The sequence below is a fragment of the Homalodisca vitripennis genome, chromosome 7 (genome assembly GCF_021130785.1).
Source record: "Homalodisca vitripennis isolate AUS2020 chromosome 7, UT_GWSS_2.1, whole genome shotgun sequence".
Classification (NCBI taxonomy): domain Eukaryota; kingdom Metazoa; phylum Arthropoda; class Insecta; order Hemiptera; family Cicadellidae; genus Homalodisca; species Homalodisca vitripennis.
Window position 1 is genome coordinate 60294056 of NC_060213.1, and position 24894 is coordinate 60318949.

At 35.7% G+C, this 24894-nt stretch overlaps 2 protein-coding genes across 2 annotated transcripts in view; one reads left to right on the forward strand and one right to left on the reverse strand.

Annotated features, from left to right (window-relative positions):
- The window catches only part of LOC124366732 (importin-11-like), a 77790-nt gene extending 63117 nt beyond the window's left edge, over nucleotides 1–14673 (reverse strand). The window contains exon 1 of the mRNA XM_046823333.1: nucleotides 14423–14673. The gene's annotated coding sequence lies outside the window, so the exon portion shown is untranslated. The remainder of the gene's footprint in view (nucleotides 1–14422) is intronic.
- Nucleotides 14674–24366: 9693 nt separating this feature from the next.
- LOC124365894 (protein singed wings 2) overlaps nucleotides 24367–24894 on the forward strand; it is a 33182-nt gene continuing 32654 nt past the window's right edge. Inside the window, exon 1 of the mRNA XM_046822007.1 lies at nucleotides 24367–24434. Coding sequence (XP_046677963.1) covers nucleotides 24415–24434 — 20 coding nt within the window. The 5' untranslated portion in view covers nucleotides 24367–24414. The remainder of the gene's footprint in view (nucleotides 24435–24894) is intronic.

Genomic DNA, 24894 nt, shown 5'->3' on the forward strand with positions numbered 1-24894 from the left:
GATTATTATATTACCTTAAATTAAATAAATAATATTAGTAATAACTCAATAATTTATTCTATTCAAAAATCTTTATATATTTAGTAACATAGTTCGTAACCAGCACTATATTTGTTTTTTAGGCTATCAACTACGTTTCCTATTTGTTTTTAATCTACTGGAGTAAAATTTTTAAACCTAAAGTTAACTGGGAAAATCTAATCATGCTTTGTGATACATACATAAAATAAAACACAGTCATGTGATAGTGCTTTTTAATTTTGGCTATATCTCATCCACAAACATATTGGTAAAATAATCCTTTCATGTATCAATAGGATTTGAAAAGCACTTATTGTTAATCAAAAGTTTTATACTACCAACTAACACCATTTATTTACCTACTTCTTAGTTAATTATATTCCAAGTATTCTTAACTATATTTGGGGTTCCTTTAACCTAGATTTGGTAATATATTTTTCTTTATATAAGTTTTTCTTAAATAATTGGTTTTTAGATCGTAGTTCTCTAAATATTGATCAATTTTATTCTCCTAACCATGTTACTTAAGTTGATAATTTGTTGTTTAATACTTTTAGGAAAATTTATCTCATATTCTAAAAATCAGTGTCTGTTTTAATTTTTATTATTTTACAATTTCAATTATTAGCAGATCATCATGGTCAAAGAATCGAGTATTCAAGACATAACTTTGATAAAATTTTTGTAAATATTTATAAAAACATTATCTATTGTGCTTACTGATGACTCTATTATCCTTGTTGGGAAATCAACAAGATAACAATACCATGTCACATTAGTATGTTATTGAGCGCCATGATAGTGCACAGATTGAATTTTGTCAAATCAACTTTTAAATCTGCAACGGTTGAAACATTTTTATATCTGTTTGTTACTATCTAGTAAAATTTTAATTCTTAAAAAAAATCTTTTAATACGATTCCTATAACAACCAACAATAATGGCTTATTATTGGGCAATATTTTATTGGTTTGTTTATTACTATTATTGTTATTTATTATACTATCAAATTCAACAATACAACACTCAAAAACTTGATCACGAAGATGTTTATCTACGCCTGGAATATTAGTTTGTTTTAATTTACATGCATTTAATTTACATGCAAATACTATATCATATGATATTGGTATTTGGTTTCAACTACATATAAGTTTTTGTTATATTAATATTGTTTTTTTATAGGTAGCTATACATTTGGTTTTAGTTTATTTTGATGATGTTGTAGTTTTTATCAAGTGTAGTGATATCTGTATAGATATATAGAGCGCGGGTGGGCTGAGCATGGTGTACAATGAGCAGGTTGCGCAATGGGCGAGTTTATGGATGAAATTGTCAATTCTAGAGCTGTGAATGCATGTGTTTATGATTATGTTGATAGTTTTGATTTTTTCTCAGAAAATGAAGACGTAAATAAAAATCGAGTGACAATCCTTAGCTTGAATATTCGTAGCTGTAAAAAGAATTTTGATGAGCTAATTATCATTTTGAACAACTATAAGTTTAAATTTGACATAATTATTTTAACAGAGACTTGGATGGATGAGTGCAGTGTAAATGTGAGTATGGATGGGTATGATAGATTCGTAAATAAGGAAAGTATGAATCAGAATGATGGCGTGATTGTTTTCGTTAATAAATGTTTTTCAGTATGTCATGCGGAAGTGAAATCTGAGCGGTGCCACATGTTTGAAACTAGATATAACGTTTGGCAGGGAGCGGATGTCGTTGCTCGCCATTTACCGGAGTCCGTCCGGTGACCTTGACTCTTTCATTAGTGATCTCGAGGTATATCTTGAAACCAGGCACAGGGATCGGGTTCACTGGCTGATAGGTGATATAAATTGTTGTATTTTACCTGAAACCAACGATCCACTGTCACAACGATATCTTGATGTAATGTATGGAGCTGGTTTCATTAGTTGCATTAATGTGCCAACCAGAGTTACTGAATTTTCCAAAAGTTGTATTGATCATATATTTACGGATATTAAAACTACGGACGGTGTTAAGTCGGCAGTCATCAAAGCGGAAATTACGGATCACTATTTTACTGTCTCGCAAAGTCAACAGAGTTTAATTAAAAGTAAAAGAAAACAATCATCTTTAGTTAAAAACACATATATTGACTTTGATATTGTTGGCCGTCTTGTCTCTGAAAGAAATTGGACACCGATTTTAGAGATCGAGGATGTTAATCTGTCTGCATCTAAGTTTGTTGAATATTTGCAAGATATTCTATTACAATCCTCAATTAATAAGAACCCAATTTCTTCTAAGCACGTCAAGCTAAAGCCGTGGGTTACCGTTGGACTAATTAAATCAATTCGAGTTAGAGATAAAATGAGTAAGCAGCTCAAAGGCCAGCCTTTTAATACAATGTTAAAAACTCGTTTCAAGCAATATAGAAATCTCTTAAATAAAACTATTAAATTGGCTAAAGAAATGTATTTTAGAAATAAAATTAATGAATCAAAAAATAATAATAAGCTCTTGTGGAAAAATATTGCTGAAATTATGGACATGAATAAAAAAAAAGATTCCTTTCCTATTGAACAGTTTCTGGACGGCAAACTTAATATTGAGACAAATGATATAAATAATGTAGCTAACACATTAAATGAGTACTATGTTAGGGTGGGTGCCAACTTAGCCAGTGCTGTGCCTCCCGTGACTGAAGTCGTTATGAATGACGAGGATTACGGGGCGAATTTTTACTTCCAGCTGGAACCGATATCCGAGGATGTCCTTGCTCGTGTTGTACAAAACCTTAGAGGCGGGTCTGCTCCGGGAGAAGATGGAATCCCGGCTACTCTTATCAAAATGTTTTTCAATTTCTTAAAGCTTCCACTTCTACATATTATAAACAATAGTATGTCACAGGGAATTTTCCCAGCATCTTTTAAAATGGGTAAAGTAATCCCAATCTATAAGGGAGGCCCAAAAAATCGATGTGTTAGCTTCAGACCAATAACTTTAACTAGTGTTTTATCTAAATTATTGGAAAAATGTGTCAGAATTCAACTCGAAAAAATATTTAAACATCAATAATATTCTTGTACAAAATCAATTCGGTTTCAGAAAAGATAAGAATTTGAATGATGATTTATATTTGCTAACTAAAAGTGTTCATGACACGATTAGCCGTAATAAAAAACCATTATTGATTTTTATAGATTTAGCTAAAGCTTTTGATACAGTTGATAGACAACTATTACTACAAAAATTAAAATATATTGGAATACAAGGGAACTCTTGGAGATGGTTCAAAAGTTATTTGTCCGATCGGTATCAAGTTGTTTCCGTTTTGGGCCATACAAGCGTTCCTCAAAAAATTGAGTATGGGGTTTTGCAAGGCAGTACTCTTGGACCCTTGCTTTTCTTAATTTTTATTAACAATCTAGGAAGATTGACTTTGTTTAAAGGACAGATATTTCTTTATGCGGACGACACCGCTTTGTTATTTGAGGGTGAAAGCTGGGAGGAAGTGAGGGATGTGGCTGAGCGCGGTCTACTCACTGTCAAGCGCTGGTTTGATCAATGTCGGCTCACAGTTAATATAGCCAAAACTAAATGTATGCCAATCTCTATACGAGCTGACGGCGATCCTTTTGTTTTTAAGCTACGGTTGCATACTTGTGGTGGCCAGGATGGATGCGTTTTGTGTGATTGTATTGATAGGGTGAGTGAGTATAAATACTTGGGTGTAGTTTTTGACAATCGTTTGAAGTGGTGTAATCACGTAGCTTACATGCGGAATAAACTTCGTAAATTTATCTTTATATTCTGTAATCTGCGTAATATACTTACAATAGATCTTTTAAAAACTGTATACTATGCTTATGTGCAATCAATTCTTCAGTATGGTAATTTAGCATGGGGTGGCTGTTTCCAAAATAACCTTGCTCCCTTAGAAGTCGTTCAAAAAACTATTATAAAAGTAGCTCTGAAGTGAAATCGTACTTATCCAACCAATTTATTATTTGAAGAATTTAAAGTTTTTAACGTCTCGCAATTATATATCCGAACATTAATTTTGTACATTTTTCAACATCGAGATTCAATTTTTATTCACAGTAACCACAGCCATTTTACGCGTTCTTCACTTCATAACAGAATTTTTGTTCCTAGACTCGTTAAAGCCTTTAATTCAACATCATCTCACTATATTGCTCATATAATTTTCTCAAAATTACCATACTTTATAAAAAACCCAAGACCTTGCACTATTAGTACGTACAAAAAATTAGTCAATAAATGGTTAGTAGATGCTGGGCGAGATGGATTTCGTCAGTATTTTTCCTCAATCTACACCTAGATATGCTTTTTTTATGTATTAAATTTCTGTTATATTTTTGTATTACAATCAATGTTAGTCTGAGTGTTTGGTGAGTTTGTACAATCGTTTTGACTGCAGGCCAACGAGTACGTGTAGTGCGTGCATGTGTGCGTGTGCGGTGCGTGATTGGTGTGTGTGTGTGTGTGTGTGTGTGTGTGTGTGTGCGTGCGTGGGTGTGCAGTGTGTGGTCCAAGTCTCTCTCTACTTATATCGGCTAATTTTTAATTAAGTCTTTCTGATTGCTCTTTTTTATTAAGTTACAAGTTTTTATAAATTAAATTTTTAAGTCTTCAAATTATATTTTCTAAATAAGTATATTCCTTTCAAATTTTAGATTATTTATTAACTGAATTTGCTCATGTATTCCATGCTCTGGCCTTGTATGGTTTATTTTAGAGGTTAAATCTTCATTTCTCATTTGTTAATGAAAATGTTTTTATTAATGACAATTCATTTCCTTATTTTAATTTAAGTTTTTTGTGTTATTGGTAGTGCAGACTGAGGAACTCGTTTCCCCACACACAGGCTGGTGCCCATGTAGGGATAATTTCCTATAAGTTTTTTGTTATGTATTATATTTAACTCTGTACATAAATTTTGGAAATAAATCAATCAATCAATCAATCAATTTTAGTCAGTACAATTACACTACCTCCTCTTACATCGAATCTATTAAAATCAGAAGTAACAGTGTAGTTATCTCTAGTTAACCTCGGCCTAACATAAGTTTTGCCATGTTATGCTATGTTAAAACAACAACTTAGAGCTCAATTTTAGCCAGTATTATCTCAAGAATTTCAATTGACGCTTGTAATCCTCGGACATTTTGGTGGAATATTGTAAAATTATTATAATCTACTTTAGTTTTGTTATTCTCCAAGTGTCTGAAAAATAAATTCATATTTAGTGCCATGTCGGTTGTTTACTATGGGTTGTTGAGTCCCCCCCCATAAAAACTTATCATTACAGTGAAAAGACATTCACTTGAAGTATCTGCTTCAGATACAGTAGTGGCAGAAAACGGAGACACCAGAAACATAGCTTTAGTTGCATGAAGGTCATACTCAGTTTTTTCCTTCTGCAGAAAAAGTGAAAATTGCATTACAGAGTTTCTTTTTGAACTTGTGGAGAGAGAGTCCATTCCTTAAAATCTGTGTTGAATTCTCATTTGGCACTATAATGTGGACTGTAGCTCCTACGTGTTGGTTGTATATGGTAATATTACACAAAAAATGTTCTTTAATGTTGTCTCGGAAACAAATGATACACTTTAGACCCCTTTTTAGAAGACCTTTGCAAGATGTTTGAAAGCAGTGTTATAGACGGAGATAACTAGATCATACAAATTCACTCTTTCTGCACATTTCTGGTGGGTTAGAAATGCTATAAGAAGTATCGTTGGTTTACCAATTTGTTTGCAGAATGGGCAAAACTGCAGATTTATCACCTCGTAAAATATCTTTGACCAAGGTTCTTTTGGAAGAAAATCATTATTCGCAAAGGGAAATAGCAAGATGACTCAATATATCACAAAAGTCTGTAAGCAGGATTAAGCGGGCCTCTAATAATAATACAATTTATAAATCTAGTTGAGTTGGAAAATGTGGCCGCAAACCTAAATTGAATGAAAGATTGAAAAGGAAACTAAAGAACATGGTTCTCCACAACAGAAGAAGTACTAAAAAGCAGTTGGCAGAGGAAATGAAAGCGTATGGGGTCAATGTTTCACCCAGAACTGTTCTACGAACCCTTAAAGATGAAGGCCTAAATGCAAGACAACCTCGAAAGAAGCAGAAGATATCACCAGCCATGGCTAAAAAGCGCTTGGAGTGGTCAAAAGGGCTAAAACACTGGACTCATGATGAAGGTAACAAGTAAAACATTACGTTATTTACACTAAAAAAACATGTATTATATTATCCTAACCTAACAAAGCCTGTAAACTTTAGATAGCCTAAGAAGGTACAGTATGTGATTTCTTCTGCTGTACAGTATAGTAAAAATATTACTGGATACTGTTGCAACTAGGTCTAACAAAATACTGTAAATACAATAGTGGCATTGCTTTCAGGTAATTTTTTCTGATGAGTCCATATTTCAAGTCTCAGACATCACTAGCCAGTATGTTAGGAGAAGAATTTCACAAGGATTGTGTGCTGCAAACAGTGAAACATCCCACTTCTGTTATGGTCTGGAGTTCAATGTCGGTACATGGGCCTGGTAGGCTATATATTGTTGAGAAAACAATGAGACAGGACCAGTACCTCAATGTTTTACAGTAAAGAATGGTTCCACAGGCCAAAAACTGGTTTCCACATGATGAATTTGTGTTTATGCACGATGGAGCGCCATGTTGTAACATCTTTATTTTCGGGCAAAGGATTGGCAGAAGGGAGAGTTAAATATTATTCACACTGGTGTACAAGCCTGATCAACTTGTAAATTGTCTTATCAGCTGAGTAAGAGAACAATGCTGCAGCTCCAGCTGGCCATACAATGTATTTCACTCAATCTGACTGTTGAACTGTACTACTGCCTGATAGAGGTTATGCCTTGCAAAACTATCCCTCTTTCCTCATGACATCGCAATGGTAATGTAAGTTTGTCGTTCACGAGAGCTACATGAGACTGTTCCCTGCCCTACACTGCTCCCCCCTAGCTCTTTACTGGATTTTAGCTGAGGGATTCATACGGGAGTTTAACCTCACGCTTACACTTGCGCTGTACCTGTACCTGCTGTGTGCATATGCCAGTGCACTAACCTACCTGCTGCCTACATACCTGGATCACCTGCTGCATTGGTGCTACCTACCTACCGCTGTGCTGGTCGTTCCACCAGATGAACTGTGTATCAATAAGTAGAACTTCAATTTTACCTCATAAACTGGTACCAGCAATTTATATAATTGAGGCAACACAAACCTGTCTTTGCGAAATTGTCGCTACGAACTTTATTGTACAGTGTTAGCCGTTGGTGAAGGACATATTTGTGCGTAACTGGACTTTGGCTACAAGGAGCTTTTGCGCAGGCGTAGTTTTTTTTTTTAATAATTAGTTAATGTCATTCAGGTTTACCTTTATATATATTACATCTGTTGTGTATGTGTAGTTATTGACTTATTTGTTATTGTGTATTGTGTAACCATTCCAATAGCTTTAGCAGCCGGCCAAGGTATTAACTACTTATATTCTATTCTTCAGATCTGGTTTAGTTGTAAGAAATTTATTATCTCGCATTTGATTTGTCGTGTACTTGTTGGAAAGCTGAGTTTCCTGTTGGCGATAATAAACAAAGCTCGTTATAATACGTCGCCTTTCATTTAACAGCCAATGCATTTGTTCGTAATTTTACTTAAAGGTTAATAGTTTAACTTAGTATTTATTAATTGATTTTTGTTTGTTTATAGTTCATGTTAGTAATTATTATTAATGGTTATACCTACTATCATTTTTTTTTTCGTTTCATGTTGGTTGGTCTTTAATATCCCATCTCGGCAAATTCAGTAACGGGTCTTTTCCTTGTTCTGGCCCTAATACCCCAAACTGAGGAAAACAAGGTGGCGCCCTTTTCTTTTTCTTAATGAATAAAGGTTCCCCAGAGATTCTGATCTGTTTGGTAAGATTTATAGACCCCGCCCTAGGCTGAGTGAATCGGGACTGCTACAATGTCACCAAGCAAAAACAGTTATAAGCTTTTTAAATTCAACAGAAATCAGTGTTCTGCCTTGGCCAGGAAATAGCCCGGATATGAATCCGATTGAGAATCTTTGGGCTATAATAAAAAACAGGATGAAAAAAGAGAAAATTACAACAAAAACTGGTTTAATAGAGACTTTAATAAAAATTTGGCACCATGACCAAGAAATAAAGGATTCTTGCCAAAAACTGGTGGAAAGTATGTCTAACAGATTGGCATTGCTTATAAAAAAAATAAGGGATTACATACTAAGTATTAGATGTGTGTAAAAGTTAAAAATGAATAAAATGTATTGAAAAACCATGTTGAGTCTAATAATTTTTCACCCCTCTGTATTTAGCGTTACTATTTCAATGTGAACTGAATCAGTTTGGTTCAAATCATGACAGCAGGGAACTGTTGTTATATGCATAATTCTCTTTACTTAAGTGTTTAAATCTCTTTTCTAACTTAGAATGAATCATCTGGGTTGATTTTTTAAGGACATTGTTAGTACCTGAACTGGCCTCCCCGTACACTCGCTCAGTTTTAGCCCCTGGCATAACCAAGCCACTTAATCTAACCTTGCCTTTACTACTAATACTGCTGAGGAAAAGGCTAAGAGGTAGGTGAAGGAACAGATAGTATTGTAGATTGGGTTTCTCAATAAAAATCACACTTATCTCCGTAGGTAAGAGAAGATAGAAGAAAGAACTGAAAAGCCAAAATTTGGAGGACTATCAGAATATATAATGACATTAAAAAAACACATTCAATTTATGTTTGATCTAACTAAAATTTCTATACATTTCACCATTAAATACCAAATTAAACTTAATATGTCTGGGCAAATGAAATGCTTAAGCTATAAAATAGGACAAAATGTGCCAAGACATTATAAAATGGAGAATATCAAGCTAAACACGGTGTCCAACGTAACATGTTTTTTATAACATGTATCAACCCAGTTAAATTACAAGGAATAATGCTTCTGTATTGGAAGTAGGCAATATTATAGGAGTTATGATAAAACTGGATGAAAAAGCTGACAAGATAGGGTGCCTAGGTCATAGAAACCTCATCAACTGAAACAATAATCATGTTAAACTGTGTAGGATTTAAAGGTGGAGATTAGTCTAAGACACTATTTACAATAAGTTATTCATGTAGAGCCTACTATAAATTCAATTTAAACAGAAATGGAAGTCTTTGAAGTTACTTAGACCTGGGTTAAATGAAAATATACTTTGTCTTAATCACTGCACTGTTAAACAGATGCACAGAATTAAAAAAATGACATGCCCTTTGTTAAAATCCTTTAAAACAAAAAGTTTATCAATTCTTTACTTTACAAACTCACATAACATATAGCTAAACCACTTAACCTTGCCTTGACTACAGATGGATGTCTATTAATACAGGAAGTCCTATGCTATTACTGTCAGAATAAAATTCAACATCCATTGATTTTTCTTTATATATATAACTGCTTTACACAATATATTTGGTTGGTTGATTACAGTTTTATTGATTTGTTTTATTTGTATACTTCAACTTATTTCTTGTGTTAACAGTGCTACCTTCAACATTATCATCTTTTGAGCTTTGCTCCTTGACATTCAGTACTTCATATCTATTTTGACAGCAATGGTTGTAAGACCTTGAACCTTATTATAATTTTCCAAGTTTCTCTTGTGTTTTTTTCCATTAACTTGTTTTATAATTAATTTGTTAAAAAGTAAAGTAAAGATTGTCTTATTTTACCAGGCAAAGTTAGAGTGGTTTAGGGGGTGGGGGAAGGTTAGGTTATGTTGTATATTTTTTCATTCATAATCCATATTACTTTTGTTTACGTATAAGTCCAAATTTTTATTAGATTTTAAAATGTCAGTGTAAGGGTAACTAAACACTATAAACAAACACTTGCCCATTTACTAGAATTCGCTCATAATAGTGCTATATGAATACCAGCTGAGCTCATTTTATAACAGAACATAAATTGAAATGACAGCGTTTTAACTGGAAAATAAGGTCACCTTTAGTATCACCCTGTGTGTCAAACAGCCCCAGCTTTATTCGCTGCACAAGTGAATCTATATAAAAAACATCATATATACCAGAATCAACAGAATTAGTCTGTTCATTAATTTATTTACGATAAACACCATTTTACATAGAGAATTCTTACTAATTTATAAATATTACAAAAAGAAATTTGTTAGGAAAATTTTATATATGAGTATTATATACAAATTTGAATAAAATGTAATCCAGGTTTTATTATTCTGTTGAAAGAGGAAAATTTAGATTACTATGGCAGATAAAAAGAAAACAATATAGTAGGTAAAAGAGCAATATATCAGAGCCTATAGACAAAATTTTACCATTTAATAGTAAAACTGACAAGGCAACTGGCTTAAAAATAAGATTGTGAAAACAGAAAAAGAAGAATCCTGGAATGTTATAAATAGTTTTAGGAGCAAAATTAGAAACAATTTTGAGAACATAGGTTTAAATAATGGCAATATTGAAGTAAATAACCCAAACCAAATCAGTGAGCATTTTAATGAATAAAATACCACACCAATCGTTGGTCTCAAACAATCAATCTGTGATGAGATGGTTGACTACCTGGATCCAAATAAAGCTACTAGTATAGATTTAGAAAATCAAAATCAATCAAACTGGCTCTCATTGATTTTGTGAATTTGTAGTGGATGTAGGTGATACGGTCATGACATGCTTTGTCAGCCTTCGACTGTGCCAGTGTGCAGAGATTCTCTTAGAGAAATTATTGGCCATGGATGTGCAAAATTCAGTCATCACTTGGCTTACCTCGTACCTAACAAATATGTATCAGATGGTTGAAATCCAACACCAAACAAAATGTAAGTTTAAGGTTTGCCAAAATATGATGAGCTTGAATGTACAATCAAAAAATATTTCCCTGTAGGCTTCACAGACTGCACTGTGCATAGAAGTACAATGTGTTGAGTTCCCTAACCTTTCTCCAAATTTGTTTGGGAAATAAAAATAGCCAAAAAATTTGCAATTAATCACACAGTAAAAAATATTAACAGTATGTAAAAATACACAAATGGTATACATTTCATAAAATCTATTAAAATTTATAAACTGGCCAAAAAAGCAATAATTTTTTATTTAACAGTTTATAATATAAGTGTATATTTGTTGATTAGAATAAAAATATATAGTGTTATGGAATTCAGAAATAAATATGGGAATCATTTACATTTTTATGCAAAATGTACAGTAAGTGTGCTGTACTGCCTGTCATCTTGATTTTAGCTCCATACGAACAATGTTAAGCTTTCAACACTTATGCTCATTTTTATACTTTATTTTTTTAACTTTTTTAAAGTGTACCATTACATGAAAAACTCAAAAGCATTTGGATGCATATTAATTATGTTTTAAAATGAGACATTTCTCATAACTGTATCACCAAAAACAAGAACTTAAAAGTGTTTGAAGTAGCATTGTTCCTATGGAGTAAACTCAAGAGTTGTTTCTCTGCAGCCAGCCAGCTCTTAAACCTATTGTAGACCTAAACCAATTCCAAGAATGGACTTACCTAACCTTTATCTCAATGCTTGCAAATTGTTCACTTTGAAAGAATCTTTTCTTAACTTTCAGATTAAACCTATTTGATTCTATTTCCTAATCTTTTACTCTAAGTGGTAAGTCCCAATTCTTCTTCTTCTATGGGGCGGCCTACTGCCATGCACTTAAGCCTCAAGGGCCTTTTGCGCACCCTGGAAGCACACCATGAGGCCTACCAGTCTATGATTTCAACAGTTACACAAACCGAAGAAAACAACCTATCAGGTCCTCCTGGGGAAATTCACCAACCTTGTCCAAAATACCAAAGATAGCATACTTTGCTACTACCCTTGCTATTGAAGGACAATCAAAGAGCAAGTGTGCGGCAGTTTCATCCTGCTCATCACACATTCTACAGAGCGGATCCTCCGCCTGTCCCAATTCTAATTTCTGTTGATTTGAATAACTTTATAGTGTGAAAAACTCTAAAAAACGAGGTAGTATAAAAACCTTTTATACTTACTCAAGAGATGGTATTTTTATTTCAAATTTTTAAATATTAGGGTATTTATCCTTATTCATACATACCTGATTACCCAAAAGATTATTGTAGTTAGGGTCACTTCCTTGACAGATCCTAACTGAGAATCAAACTGAACTCTGATGGGTACTTTGGGATTATACCGACCACACCCAGACATGAATCGTTATTTCACATTTCGTTTCTACTGATTACTAGATTAGCGTAGAACAATATTTCGTCAATATAAAACAGGAATTGTCTTATCGCAAACACCTCCCCATCCTCAGACAGAGGTCAAAGTCGAGCGTCTAGTAGATAACGTGATTGCAGAGTCTCGCCGCCCGTTCAGCTGGTGCATCGCTTTGTTGTACTTCCGTGTTTTACCTCTACATTTCTCCAAACACAAAAATTCAACAAAAACAAACATTTACCAAACTAAACTTTTTATTAAAAAAACACTCAAAACTTGTTTTTATTCTTGATCACATTCCGCCACCCAAAATGCGAGTGCCTCCGGCCATCAGCGCGGGCTTCGACAGCACCTTCGGTGCTGCCCCGCGCTGATGTCGACGAAAGAAAAACATCCCTCGAGATAGTACCTATCAGTAAAATATCAAATTCTAGAGGGGCTAATCAGAAATATAAATTGAATTGTAATGGAAAGGCAATGATGTACCGTGCAAATCACGTGATGCCGCGCGGCCTGCCGTAATCAGGATTCTCGAGAAAGATAAGATAACAGCGACAACAATACCGATCACAATACCTGGAAATGCTTGTAAGTTTGTAATTTTGTAATTGAAGAGTTGTTTTTTCGTTCTATCATGTTTGTTTCTATAAATTTCTATTTTTGTGTTCTTCATACTGGTGTGGTCGGTATAATCCCAAAGTACCAACTGATGATTACTACTTTCACTAACGATTTAAAAGTAGTAGAGGTATAATTTCCCACCAAATTTCAACCCTCTAGAGTCTAGGTCAACTGGTTCGACAGTTATTGTCCATACAGACAGGCAGAAAGTGGATTTAGTTCATAAGCAACTGGCGGAAACTCGACTTAAATGTTCATTCAACCAGTTTAGAAACAACATTTTTAAGTTAGCCTATTTATAAACAAAACACATGCAATGATTTAAAATCACATTTTTGTAATAATAAAGACAATAGCTTACATAATTATATAGCATTACAGTATACTAAATTATATATTTGTTGAAATTACAAATTCGGATACTTTGTATTTTTTAAATTTCATCTTAGTGACGCTTATATTACTATGTAACGATATTACTTAATCATAAACATCGATATAATCAATCTGATACCTATGATGATACTGATTAATTATTTTGAACTATTAAATTCAATAATCTATATCAACAGCTGTAAACACTCTAAAAAATAATACACGTAGGATAATATTTCAATTTTACATAATTCTGATTATTAAAAATGGCAGTCAATCTTAGAAAACTACACGACTGCTTTTTCGTGCCTTCAACATGTTGGACTCGTACCGAAAAACCCATTATGTGAAATTTGTGGGAAAGAAACCACTGTAACTGTGAGAGGAGTAAATATGGTCGTCTTCAGTTTTCCTAATTTTGGTTGTGATAATTTGTTTGATCACTGTCAATATTAAATTCATATTTTAATTTAAAACATATGATTGTTATTGAGGACTATAGGTACTTTTATATTGATTGATATTCTAGGATTTGAGATGCGAATATTAGGTATCGATGACTATATTCTTCGATATAAAAAAACGGGTCCGCTTATCGTACCCTACCCTAAAATGTATATCAATCCAGTTAAATTACGAGGAATAATGATTATGTATTGGAGGTAGGCAATACTATAGCAGCTATAATAATCATGGATCTGCAGCATTCAAAACTCCACACACAAAAAAATGACAAAACAGTGTGCCTATGGTATAGAAACTCATCAATCGAAAAATAATCATGTTTTACTATCTAGGATTGAAGGGTTAAGATTAGTCTGAGAAACAATTTCCAATATCATTACAATAAGTTAATCATTTAGAGCCTATAATAAATTTAATTTAAACATTCTTTGAAATTACTTAGACCTGTTTTAAATGAAAATATACTTTGTACTGCACTGCAAAACTGAACCAAATTCCAACAATTACCTCATAAATATAAGAGTAAGGCTGAAAATTGATGTATAAAATAAATTATTGACACCTATTCTGATTTAGCAACTACAACTAAACTTAAATAAAATAATACTACGTAGTTTATAATGGTGCCGACAAAAATAATGACTCCACCTTGCCTGTAAACTCGTTTTATAAGCTGCAGTGTTGAAACATTGTTGTCAAACAGATGAACAGAAGTACAGAAACGACATGTCCTTTTCTAAAATCTTTTAAATGATTTAAAACAAAAAGTTAATCAATTTGTTATCCTACAAACTCACATAACCAGACCGTACAATCATGCTGTTTTGATTTGCCTAACACTTAGATTTTTCGTTGGACACACACCACAAGTCAGTCAGTATTCAGTAGGCTGGTAGGCTACTATTTGCTTGGTTAGTCAAACAGCTGATTGAAATTTGAAAATACAAAAATTCAAACTAAGATTATATTTTGGCAAAGATAAAAACTAGTTTTATAAGATGTCAACTACTATAGATATATAAATATTGTTAGTCTTATAATTTACTAGAAATAAAGTACATAGAAAAAAAGAGTCGATTGTATCTATAAAAAAATACATTTTGCTAGTCTTACGTAAACCACTTTGTCTTGTTAGAGAGTAATAAGTACAAATATGAAGCTTCACAAAAATATATCATGATCTATAACTCAATGTACCTGGATCTTCAATGAAGTCAGTTTTCTACTTAGAACAAAATTCCAGGACGTACGAATAATTGGTTTGTTGTATATTGTTAACTAATGACTGAAGTCTTAGAAACAAATTTAACACTCTACATAATAATGGATTCTGAATTTTGTTTTGCCGACCATAAGGTGTATGTACTCTACTGATTCTAGAGGAATATCAAGATGGATTGTAATGTCATCCACAATGCAGACTGGAAGAAAACTTTCTATCCCATATTGGTAAAGGTAGCTCTCGAATATTTAGCTGTTGCTTTAGACTTTACATGCAATATGAAATTATTCGTTTATGGTATATACATCTCTCCTAACCCACTCTTGTGTACAAATACTTTAACAGGCATTAAAAACCCACGTACCCAGGTCCATCAAGTTAGCCCCACCCAGAACGCATAAAGCACAGGTCCAGCGTATAGTAAACAATCATAGCTCTTCTCAATCTGGGGACATTGATTCGGACATCAAGGAATTATCCGATCGCCAACATCGAGGAAAGAACATACTAATTCACGATGCTGAGGAAAGTATTACTGATGGCAAGGGCCGTGACCGTGAACTGGTGCAGACGTTGCTTGAACAAGTTAGCCCCATCTTTTTCGTTTAGGGAAAGTAACTCAAGAGGAGTGCCGTCCCTTCTTTGTGTGCATTCCGAGATTCTCGTTTCTTATGTCATCTTAAATTTTAAAGCTGAAATCCTAGCAGCAGAACATTTTACTTTCTCGTGACCGCCGAACTCCTACAGAAACTCAGATAATCCCAACGCCAAGTTAAATTGCAATCCCAATGTTTATTTCCAAAATTTAAATGGCTTGAGATCCAATTTAATGGCATAAAACACTTTTTAGCAACAATCCCTTACGAAGCTGCCATGCTATGTTAGACCAAATTGTCATAGGAAATCTCCACTGCATTATTCGTTAACACCATCTACAAAGTTTATAGATGTGATAAAGATTTTTCTCCGAGTACTAAGTTGTCAAGTAGCGGAGTTTTAATAGCTGTTAATAAGAAATGTTCCAGCAACTTACTGTATTCTTCGTTTTGCCTGGAAAGTGTCTTTGTCTCGGTGAAAATATAGAATAAATCAATCATATTAGGTTGCGCTTATATTTCTCCTGGAAGTTCCTCTTCTTTTTTATGTATGAGTTTACGAGGGCTATTTCTTGATTAACACTGTCAACTCCGAGCAGGTCGTGGCGATTTGGCAAAGTAGAAATGACCAGGCTGATGTTTGCGGGTCTGGTAGTCAAGTAACGCTCCAGGTGACAATATATATTCTACTGCTCATCTGCAGCTATGTCGTTAGTAACCGATATCAGTACCTCACAGCACTGTTCGCTCTCTAGGCCCTAGGAAATCAGAATTGTCCTTGGGAAACCCTTTCTTCTTGCCAAGACACGCTTCCACCCGAGTTAAAATATTGAGTAAATTTCTTTCTGATTGCAAATGCCGCTTGTACACACCTTGTTTGGTTCCTTATAACTGGAATCAGTTGTTCTGTTGGCAAACTCTCAATATCCTCATCCTCTTCATTTTCGCAGTTTACTGAAGCATTTCTGCACAAGTAGTTGTGCATAACGCAATCTGTTTTTAACGACATCAACAACGCTTGTAACTTTAATCTCAAATGGTCTTTGGAAAACGCGGAAGCGTGAGGCTAGGATGCCAAATGCACATTCTACAGTTTGCCTTGCTCGTGAGAGCCTATAATTAAAAACTTTATTTTCATGATTGTTTGTGACTTTTTTTCTCGGGTACGGTCTCATCAAGTTGACCATCAGTGGGAATGCCTCATCCTCTACAAATACGTAGGGCAATGTATGTTGAAAAGAAGGTAGCTGAGAAGGGGAGGGAAGTTGTAGATTCCCCATAACCATTTTCTTTTCCAATTCACAACTTGAAAAAATACTTCCATCGCTAAATCTTCCCATGGATCCTACATCAATGAAAGTAAATTTTTTGTTTGCATCTACAGCTGACAATAAGACAATGGAGAAGTCGTGTTTGTAGTTGAAGTGTGATGATCCAGATTTATTAGGCTTCTTAATAACGACATGCTTGCCATCTATTGCTCCTACACAGTGGCGTAGCGAAGGGGGGGGTCCAGGGGGTCCGGACCCCCCCCGAAATTTTAAGACATATTAAAAAATAAAGCATGGAGCAGGAGAAAAAAGGACAGTGATCATTACTCTTGTCTACAAACATTAAATTGATTGAAGTGACCGTTGTTAAAAATATAATTGTCCTTACGTTTAAATCATAAAGTATCAAACGATACTTTTGGGCTCGGCCTTTCGGATAGTGTAGTGTAATCACGGTATTTATATAGGGCGCGGTCACGTGACGTCGCAAAGTAACCTGGACCGTAACACGGCGAACAGTTTAAATTAGCGACCACTTCGTTCAAATTCGTATTGGGGACGTAAAATGACTGCTTAGAATTAAGTTATGACGTTGATTTTAGGTGTCATTAAACTGTAAAAGTGTATATAATTATCGAAAAAAATCATTTCGGTCGGAAAATACACTTGAAAAACTCTACTGATTATAACTTCAACTAATTTGGACTTCAGTGATTGAGGTAAACGTGGTGTTTTCGATTGAGTTAGGACGACGATTTTTGTTATCATTAAACTGTACACTGTACCTATATAATTATCGAGAAAGAAAATCACTTCCGGTCGGTAAATACCGAAGAAAAGCTCTCTACAGATTCAAGTTTTGACGATTTTGGATTTCATTGGTTGAGTGGTTGAGGTAAAAGTGGTACTTAGGATTATGTTAGGACGGTGATTTTAGGTATTAATTCAACGCCGACTAATACATATATAATTATCGAGAAAAAAAACAATTAAATCACTTTAAATTAGCGACTTTTTTCCTATGGAGTCCCACAGGGATCTATACTTAGACCAGTCTTATTCCTTGTACGTCAGCAGGCTGAACTCATCGCTCCTGAGAGGGAAAATGGTCTAGTATGCTGACGATACAACGCTCTGCATTAAAGCTCCAACAAAACATGAATTAGAAATCATTTCCTTTTTAGAATTCATGTATTCAGTTTTTTTCTAAATTAAATCTGAGGACCAACAACTCCAAATCAAATGCACTAAATTTCTGTTTGCGGCAAAGAGAGATTGAGGATGGCGCTGCTGTGATGGCGGACGATGTCCTGATAGAGGAACTGATTCCACCAAGTTCCTCGGAATGTACCTTGAACGAAGTCTGACTTGGGACGATCACATTGAAAGTACCTGCTCAAAGGTTTCTCCAGGCATTTATGCTCTACGGTCAAAATTTTGCTCACGGGATGTACTAAAAATGGCCTACTTAGGCCTTGTACACCCCCATCTAACGTACGAGTTGAGGCTATGGGGCAGCTGTTCTAAATACAAATTTGAGCGAGTATTTAGAAGTCAAAAGAAAGTTGTCCGCATCATTTCAAAATTGAAATCCCGAAATTCATGCAGATGTGCCTTTAGGGAGCTTGGATTGCTAACTTTGCCCTGTCTCTACATCCTCTTTGTTGCCCTGTACTGCCGATTTAAGTGCGAGTTGGTCCGGGGCAGGGACGTCCATCAATACGGGACAAAAGGCAGGGCCAACCTTCGGTTACATCCGCACAGAACAGCCGCATTCAAACGTTTGCCATCTGAGGTTGGTGTTAAGCTGATCAACAAGCTCCCTGATGAAATGCAAAAATTTGAATGAACCAACAAAATTTAAAGCTCGATTGAGACACTTTTTGGTGTCGAGCAGTGGCGTAGCGAAGGGGGGGGTCTAGGGGGTCCGGACCCCCCCCGAAATTTTAAGACGTATTAAAAAATAAAGCATGGAGCAGGAGAAAAAAAGGAGAGTTATCATTTACTCTTGTCTACAAACATTAAATTGATTGATTTAATTGATTAAAGTGACCGTTGTTAAAAATATAATTGTCCTTTCGTTTAAATCATAAAGTATCAAACGATACTTTTGGGCTCGGCCTTTCGGATAGTGTAGTGTAATCACGGTATTTCTATAGAGCGCGGTCACGTGACGTCGCAAAGCAGCCTAAATTGTAACACGGCGAACATTCGACCTCCAGCGCTCGTTGTGTAAACAACTACTGGAACAACATGAGTGACATCATCAAGAAGATGGCACAGCGTGCCTTTGGAAGCGCCGGGAAGCCAGCTAAGAGGCCTAGCTCTCCACCTGCCAGCTCGGCGCCTAAGAAGGTCGCTGCTCCAGCAAAGGGCCTTTTTAAAGGCCACAACGTCACCACTGCTACTGTGACATCTGACCAACCTACGGCTTCGGTTTCTACGCCCAGGATACCCTTGCTGTTCCTGGATAGTGTTCCGGACTGGCCTACCCACGCCAAGAAGTTGGAGGAGTTGGCGCGGGACGGCCTGACGACAACATTCCACGGTGCTCACTATCGCTTGAAAGTGACCACCGTGGAGGACTTCAGGGTAGTTCAGCGGTACCTATGTTCCAAGAAGCTGCCCTTCTACACTCACAACCTTGGGCGTAAAAGATCGCTTAAGGTTGTGATCAGCGGACTGCCCGACACCGATGATGTGGAGCTCTTCGATGTCTTAACTGACGAGGGCTTCGCCGTCGACGAGGTTGCACGACTTCGGACAGCCAGGAGACCTACCAGGAGCTGGCTGATCACGCTGACCAGGGACAGTGAGCGAGAGAATCCTGACACCAAGCGGGCTTGCCAAATCTACAACGTGACAAGCCTGCTCCATGTCAGGGTCTCAGTCACTGTCTACAAGAAGCCGGTCGGCCCGCCGCAGTGCTACCGGTGCCAAGGTTTTGGCCACGGCTCCGGCAACTGCGGGAGGCCGAGAAAATGTGTCCGCTGGGGGGAAATCATCTGAAGATGAACTGCCCAAAGTCTCGACGGAGAAGGGTCACTGCTGCAATTGTGGCGGCGATCACAACGCCAACTATCGTGGGTGTCCAGCCTACAAGGAGGCCAGAGCGGCAGCTGTCCAATTAGGCCGCAAGTCCCGGCCTACCAAACCAGCGGCGAGGCGATCAACGGCCCAGCCGCCCAAGCGACCAGCGCGAGATGAGTCACCAGCGGACTCCGTATCGGAGAGTGAAGCTGAGGACGACATGCCGCAGAAGAAGAAGCGCCGGAGGAAACTCCAGAACCCAGCCAACCGACTTCCTCGCCCGCCGGCATCTGTGGCTGACCTTCCGGTCACACAGAGGCCCAGGGCGACTCCCAGGCAGAAACTAGAGTGGCCACATTCACCAGCCACTCTGCCGCAACAAACGGAGGCGCCAGCAGCTGATGCAGCAGCAGAACCGGCCGCCCCCGCCCAGCTCAGCCTACAAGCCGTCTTGAAATAGCTGCGCAGCTGACCGCCCTCACCCGGCTCTTCAATGAAGCTGTGGCCGTCAGTGGCACACCGACCAACTGCTAGACTGCTGCAGGAGCAAATTGTACAGTTGACAGGCAAGTCATTGAGCTCAACTGCTCAGATACTGCCCACAGACCAGGAGGAGCGCCCAGAAGCCATCCTAGCGACCCGACTTGGACTTGGACAGTTTAAATTAGCGACCACTTCGTTCAAATTCGTCTTGGAGACGTAAAATGGCTGCTTAGAATTAAGTCACGACGTTTATTTTAGTGTCATTAAACTGTAGACGTGTATATAATTATCGAAAAAAAATATATATATATATACGTTAAATTGTATAAATGGCAATAGCCTTATTTAATTTCAATAAACATTGAATCGCAAAAAGTACTTGCTCCGCCGGGAGTCGAACCCGGATCTCTCACTTGCCGGGTGAATGTGCTACCATTACACCACAGAGCGCTTACTTTTTCCGATTCAATTATTTTGTATTTGGCCGTATCTGTTATATATCTTTTATATATATATATATATATATATATATATATATATATATATATAATATATATATATATATATATATAAAAAGATCACTTTCGGTCGGAAAATACACTTTAAAAGCTCTACTGATAAGAAGTTCCGACTACTTTGGATTTCACTGACTGAGGTTATTTGTCTTTGCCTACATTTTCCTTAGTATATTCCGATCGGAAGTAATTATTTTTGTTTTTTTTTCTCGATAATTATATATTTATTCGTCGGCGTTGAATTAATACCTAAAATCAATGTCCTAACAAAATTATAAATACCACTTTTACCTCAACCACTGAAATCCAAAATCGTCAAAACTTGAATCTGTAGATAGCTTTTCTTTGGTATTTACCGACCGGAAGTGATTTTTTGTCGATAATTATATAGGTAGTCGAGTACAGTTTAATGATAACAAAAAATCGTCGTTCTAACTCAATCAAAAAACCACGTTTACCTCTATAACCGAAGTCCGAAGTAGTTGAAGTTATAATCATTAGAGTTTTTCAGGTGTATTTTATTTCCGACCGAAAGTGATTTTTTTTATTTTTTCCGATAATTATATACTCGTCTACAGTGTAATGATACAAAAATCGTCATTATAACTCATTCATAAATACCTCAATCAGTGAAATCCAAAGTAGCCGAACTTCTAATCAGTAGAGTTTTTCCGGTACATTTTCCGACCGTTAGTTTGATCTGGAGTTGTGGACACAACTAGATAAATTTGGCATCCCGAGAAAATTAATAAACTTAGTTAAGATGAGTGTCACAGAGTCAAGAGGCTCAGTAAGAATTAATGGTCGGGACTGTGTACCTTTTGGGATAAACTCAGGAGTCAGACAAGGAGATGGTCTTTCTCCAATCTTATTTAATATTGCCATAGAAGAAGCACTTCAGAGTGTAGCAGAGAGGGATTTAGGGGTGGAAGTTGGAGCTAAACTAAACATCCTAGCTTTTGCAGATGATGTTGTCATATTTGCAGAAAATGTAGATGATTTGAGGTCACTAACTAGACTATTTATGAGTGAGGCAGAGAAAGTGGGGTTGAAGACGAATGATGCAAAAACTAAATATATGCACTTTAGAAGGAATCAAAATCAAAGAGGAGGACCCCTACAAATTGATGGGCATGTTTTCGAACAAGTGGAGAACTTTAAGTACCTTGGGGTCACAATATCAAATAAAAACACAGATGAACCAGAGATACAAAATAGGATCAACTCAGCAAATAGATGTGTATATGCATGCAATAGGATACTTTCAACCAAATCTCTCTCTCTCACAAAACTAAAACTAGAATATACAAAACAATTATATGTCCAGTGCTTTTGTACGGATCCGAAACGTGGAGGCTAAATAAGAAGGATGAGAAAAAGCTTCTAGTTTTCGAGAATAGAATTTTACGTAAAATGTATGGGCCATCATATGAACAAGGGGTATGGAGAAGAAAACATAATAGAGAAATCAGGGAGCTCTACAATAGTACGGATGTAATAGGAGAAATAAAGTGCAGAAGACTCCGTTGGGCAGGCCATTTTTTGAGAAGAGAAGAGGAATGCAAACTGAGGAGGGTAATGTACGGGAACCCAGAAGGAAGACGACCCCGTGGGAGACCGAAAGTGAGATGGTGGAACCAGGTGAAGGCTGATATGGAGAAGGTGGGCGCTTCAGAGGAAGATGCAGAGGACCGTTCAAGATGGAGGAGCTTTGTTGGTGCGGCTAAATATCACCTCCGATATAAATGGCCCTGGGAGTAAGAGTAAGTAAGAGTAGTTTGATCTGTACCCGAGCAACGCTCGAAAATTGCCCTCCTTTTCTAAAGGGTTTCGGCCGTCAGTGGCCCAATGTCCCCGAAGGGGTATTTCATTTTTTCCACAGAATATAGTTGTGTCAATTATATGCTTGAGTGAAGCTCTGTTTTGTTCTTTTTCTTTCTTATCCAGTGAATCCAACGTCACTTTGGAGCCATATACTCGGCCAGAATCGAACTTCGTAAAGTTTCTGTAGCAATACAAGAAAATTTGTGGTACTAGAGTTGTTGTGAGAGTTGAATTTGCCTATTACATCTTTCCACTTTCTATAAGGCGTAGTTACTAAAGCTCCATATTTTTGGTATTTACCTTTTACCAGTGAACTCATTGGCAAATAACACACAAAACGTCCGCCGGATCTTCCAGTTTCGGACCCCCCCCCCCCCGAACGAAATTTCTGGCTACGCTACTGGAGACATGTAATATATTTAGAAACTTTTAACTATCACGCTTACCTATTATTTATTTTTAATTAACCACAGAGTAAACTGACAAGAGTATGTTAATACTAGTATACAATTAGAATAGTATTAGTATCGAAATTTAGAAATGTTGTACTGCCCAATATAGGTGTAATCGTGGTGGGAGATGTTTGGAAACCAATAGTTTATTATCCATGAAAATACCAAATTTTGGGAGATATATATTGATTCACATTTGACCTGGGGGAAATGCACTGAAACAATAATGGAGAAATTAAACTCACCTGTTTTCAAATGCTTGTGTTAAGAAACACTATAGACCTCAAAACTTGTTTAATAGTTTACTATGCATATTTCTACTGATCATCCATTACGGAATATAAATTTGGAGATTTGTATCAGAAGTTTAAAAAAATATTTGTAATTCAAAAGAAGTTTTTAAGAATGTTTTTCCTGATGGAGACTTCTTCTAAACAGATTTTTAAAGATCTCAAGATAATAACAGTTCCCTGTTTAATATTATTTTCAAGACACTATTAATGGTTCAATATAACTACCAAAATTTGATAAGTGATAATGTCGTTCATGGGTATAGCACATGATTTGAGAGGGACTTTTAATATCCAAGACACAGACTAAAGTTATTGAAAAAACAACCGTGTACATGGGGAAAAATGTTTAACAAACTACCTTTTGACATAAAGTGTAAAATAAACACCAACACATTGTAAGGCGGTTTTGCTGATTACTTACTACAAAAAAATGTATTATAGTTTGGATGCGTTTTTTGTATAAATCAAAACATTTACTCCAGAATATGTATATATTTTTACAATTATTAAAATATATTATTACAATATCACCTGCTTTAACAGCTATTACTGTATTGTAAACATTCATTGGGACTATACAAATAAATAAATAATTGGGGAAATTGTAAAATAATAAGGCTTCCTGTATAAAATATACAGTATTTTGGAAATAAAGAAATTGAGTGTTTGATTGTGTTAATATGGTAAAGAGAAAATAATATCTCAAATAGGTTCTTAATAACTTAATTTATGTGAACGCACAAATCACATTTTGTGCTAGGTCGTCCACAACAATAACACCTATTTAGACAAACAACCCTAGGTTTGACTTATTTCACAGGATCAGGAGCTATAATGAGTAAGAAAGATAGATGGTTTGGGTGGGGGGGGGGGGAGAAATGAAGAGGGGAGGCTCTCATTCAACAATAGGAACTGTGGCAGATAGTCAAGTAACACACAGCTGACTGCAACTTGATGGACAGCTGGCATCATCTGTGAGCAACTTCTTGTATTTTTGTTAGTTACAGACGATAATATCAAACAATTTTACTTATTATTCACATTAATATTTAATTCACTAAACAATTTAATTAGAAAGTTTTTGCAAACGATCACAACTTACTTTATATCATAAAAATATTAAATAAATATGCAGTGGTATATTATAGATCTAAAATATAAAATGATTTTGTGTAAACAAATATAAAAGCTTTTTATTTAAAGATTTTAATAAAAACTATGCTTGCTTTGTAAATTATAATAAGAGATAATTATTTAAATTTAGACTGAATTGTTGATGGAACAAATGACATTGATTTCTGTTATTTTAGTTTATTTTAAATTTTTGCATCCCGAATTTTGTAAGTGTCATGTAGTGCGTACATAATATTATTGATTTGATGTAAGTAATATTGCTTTCAGTATTTTGTTTTTGGTCATTTATAGACGAACAGA